General features: G+C 39.4%; 1 protein-coding gene across 1 annotated transcript; it reads right to left on the reverse strand.

Annotated features, from left to right (window-relative positions):
- Window positions 1-537: 537 nt before the first annotated feature.
- On the reverse strand, window positions 538-1,492 carry LOC110194301 (olfactory receptor 2T1-like). The gene is given in 2 exon segments (XM_020966512.1): window positions 538-1,186; window positions 1,188-1,492. Coding segments are annotated over 2 exon segments (954 nt in total).
- Between the last annotated feature and the right edge of the window lie 808 nt (window positions 1,493-2,300).

Here is a 2,300-nt window from a genome sequence, read left to right on the forward strand (position 1 = left end):
CATTTCTTCTTCCTTCCCATTGGCTACCAAGACCTTCCTGGGCTCTGGTTTTATTTAGAAAGAATCTATAAAAGTAATTAACATGAGCACATTAGCAATCCATAAGTACTCCATACCCTTCATGTGATATTAATTTTTAACAAATCTAATGCTTACCTCGAAGAAGAGAGGCTTCAATAATAGAATTTCAGATACTGTGATGAGTGGCTATGGGAAACAGTCTTCACATAGGCTGTAGAAAGTAACCTACTCTGATTATTTCTTAGGATGGCCTTAAATATCACTTTGGAAGGCTAATAAATTGATGAGACAACCTCATCAGGAAGGAAGGAAGGAAGGAAGGAAGGAAGGAAGGAAGGAAGGAAGGAAGGAAGGAAGGAAGGAAGGAAAGGAGGGAGAGAGAAAGGCAGGGGAGGGAAAAAACATGTGATCTTCTTTATATTTATAAATAGTTATCTTTCTGGCTCAGTCCCTGAGTCACAACCACAAGGACATCATAAACACTAGGTTAAAAACTGAATATGAAGACTTTCTCTGTTAGAATGTACCTGCCACCCTTTGTGAAGCTTTACATCTCCCCACGGCCCTTTTCATGGCTCCAGCCACATCCTTATTTCTCAGGCTGTAGATGAGGGGATTAAGCATGGGAGTAAGGATAGTATAGAACACAGAGAGAATTTTGTCCTGGGCTGGGGTGTGGTATGAATGGGGCAACATATATGTATACATGGCTGCACCATAGAATAGAGTCACTACTGTCATATGTGAAGAACAGGTGGTAAAGGCCTTCTTTCTTCCTTCCACTGAGCTCATACGATGTACAGTAGTGAGAATCCTAGCATAGGAGGCAATTACCACAGAAAAGGGAATCAGTAGCATCAGTACACAGCACACATACATCACAGTCTCATAGAGAGCCGTATCAGCACAGGCTAATTTCAGCACAGCAGGTGCTTCACAGAAGAAATGATTGATCTTTCGGGAATCGCAGAAGGGAAAGCTCATTGTGATGGGGGTGAGTAGAAAGCCATCCAAAGAACCACCAAACCAAGAGCCAGCTATGATCATAAGACAGACCCTTCGATTCATTAGGATGGAGTAGCGCAGAGGGTTACAAATGGCTACATAACGGTCATAGGCCATGAGGCCTAACAGAAAGAATTCAGCCCCCACTAAAGTAAGGTAGGAAGTGCTGAGCTGTACATCCCACAAAGGAGATGGTCGTCAGTCCCAATATGTAGTCCACAAGCATCTTGGGCACAATGGTTGAGATATACATCATGTCAATGAAGGAAAGATGACTGAGCAGGAAGTACATAGGTGTATGGAGGTGGAGGTCTGTGTAGATTAAGAAGATCATGATCCCATTGGCCACCAGGGCCGTGAAGAAAATAGAACAGACAATAACAAAAAGGAGGCCTGAGGTTTCTCTGTTGCTGAAGAGCCCCACAAGGATGAAGTCAGAGGAAGAGGTTGTATTGTACCCACCCATTGATTCTGTCAAAGTGGTGAAATAGACCTGTAGTCATGCAAAGAAATAGTGATGTAAGTGCTAATGGCCATCCATTAACATAAGAAATATTAAAATCATGCACAAAGACCAAAGACATCAGAACTATAAGTCAAGCAGAGGGATTCAATGACATAGAATTTATTCTGCTTTAATTTTTGGTATCTTTAGAGTATCTTTGACAACTGAAACATTCTAAAATATTTTGTCAAATAGCTATATCTATAGGCATGATATGATTACCAACAGCAAAACATTTTGATATCTGTTGTTTGAAATGTCTAAAGATACAACTTGAAGCTGATTACTGAGGCAATAAGTGAAATGTCCTGACTTAAAGTTAAAAGATGTAGATTCAAATCCCAGCCTTGTCACTTTCTGGCTGTGTGACTGTGACAAGTTATGTTGTTATTATTATTGTTAATAATAATGTTAGAGACAGTGTAACACAGAGGATAGAAAGCTGGCCAGTGAGTCAACAATATCTGGACTGAAGTCCTTTATCTCTCACACTGGCTGTGTGACCATGAGCAAGTGATTCTCAGTGCTCCAAGCTAAAACTATAAATTGAAGAGTTATCACTATATTAACAGAATGAATTTTTTTTACTAGGTATTCTCTACATTAATGAAATCACAGGCATGGACCAAAATATTAATAACAACAGCTATAAACCACAATGATATCTAATATTTATATGACACTTTAAGGTTTTCGAAATATTTTACATATATTATTTCATTTGACCTCAGCATGAAGCCAGGGATGTAGATATTGTCCCCATTTTATT

The sequence above is a fragment of the Phascolarctos cinereus genome, unplaced genomic scaffold, assembly GCF_003287225.1.
Source record: "Phascolarctos cinereus isolate Bilbo 61053 unplaced genomic scaffold, phaCin_HiC Scaffold_5;HRSCAF=322, whole genome shotgun sequence".
Classification (NCBI taxonomy): domain Eukaryota; kingdom Metazoa; phylum Chordata; class Mammalia; order Diprotodontia; family Phascolarctidae; genus Phascolarctos; species Phascolarctos cinereus.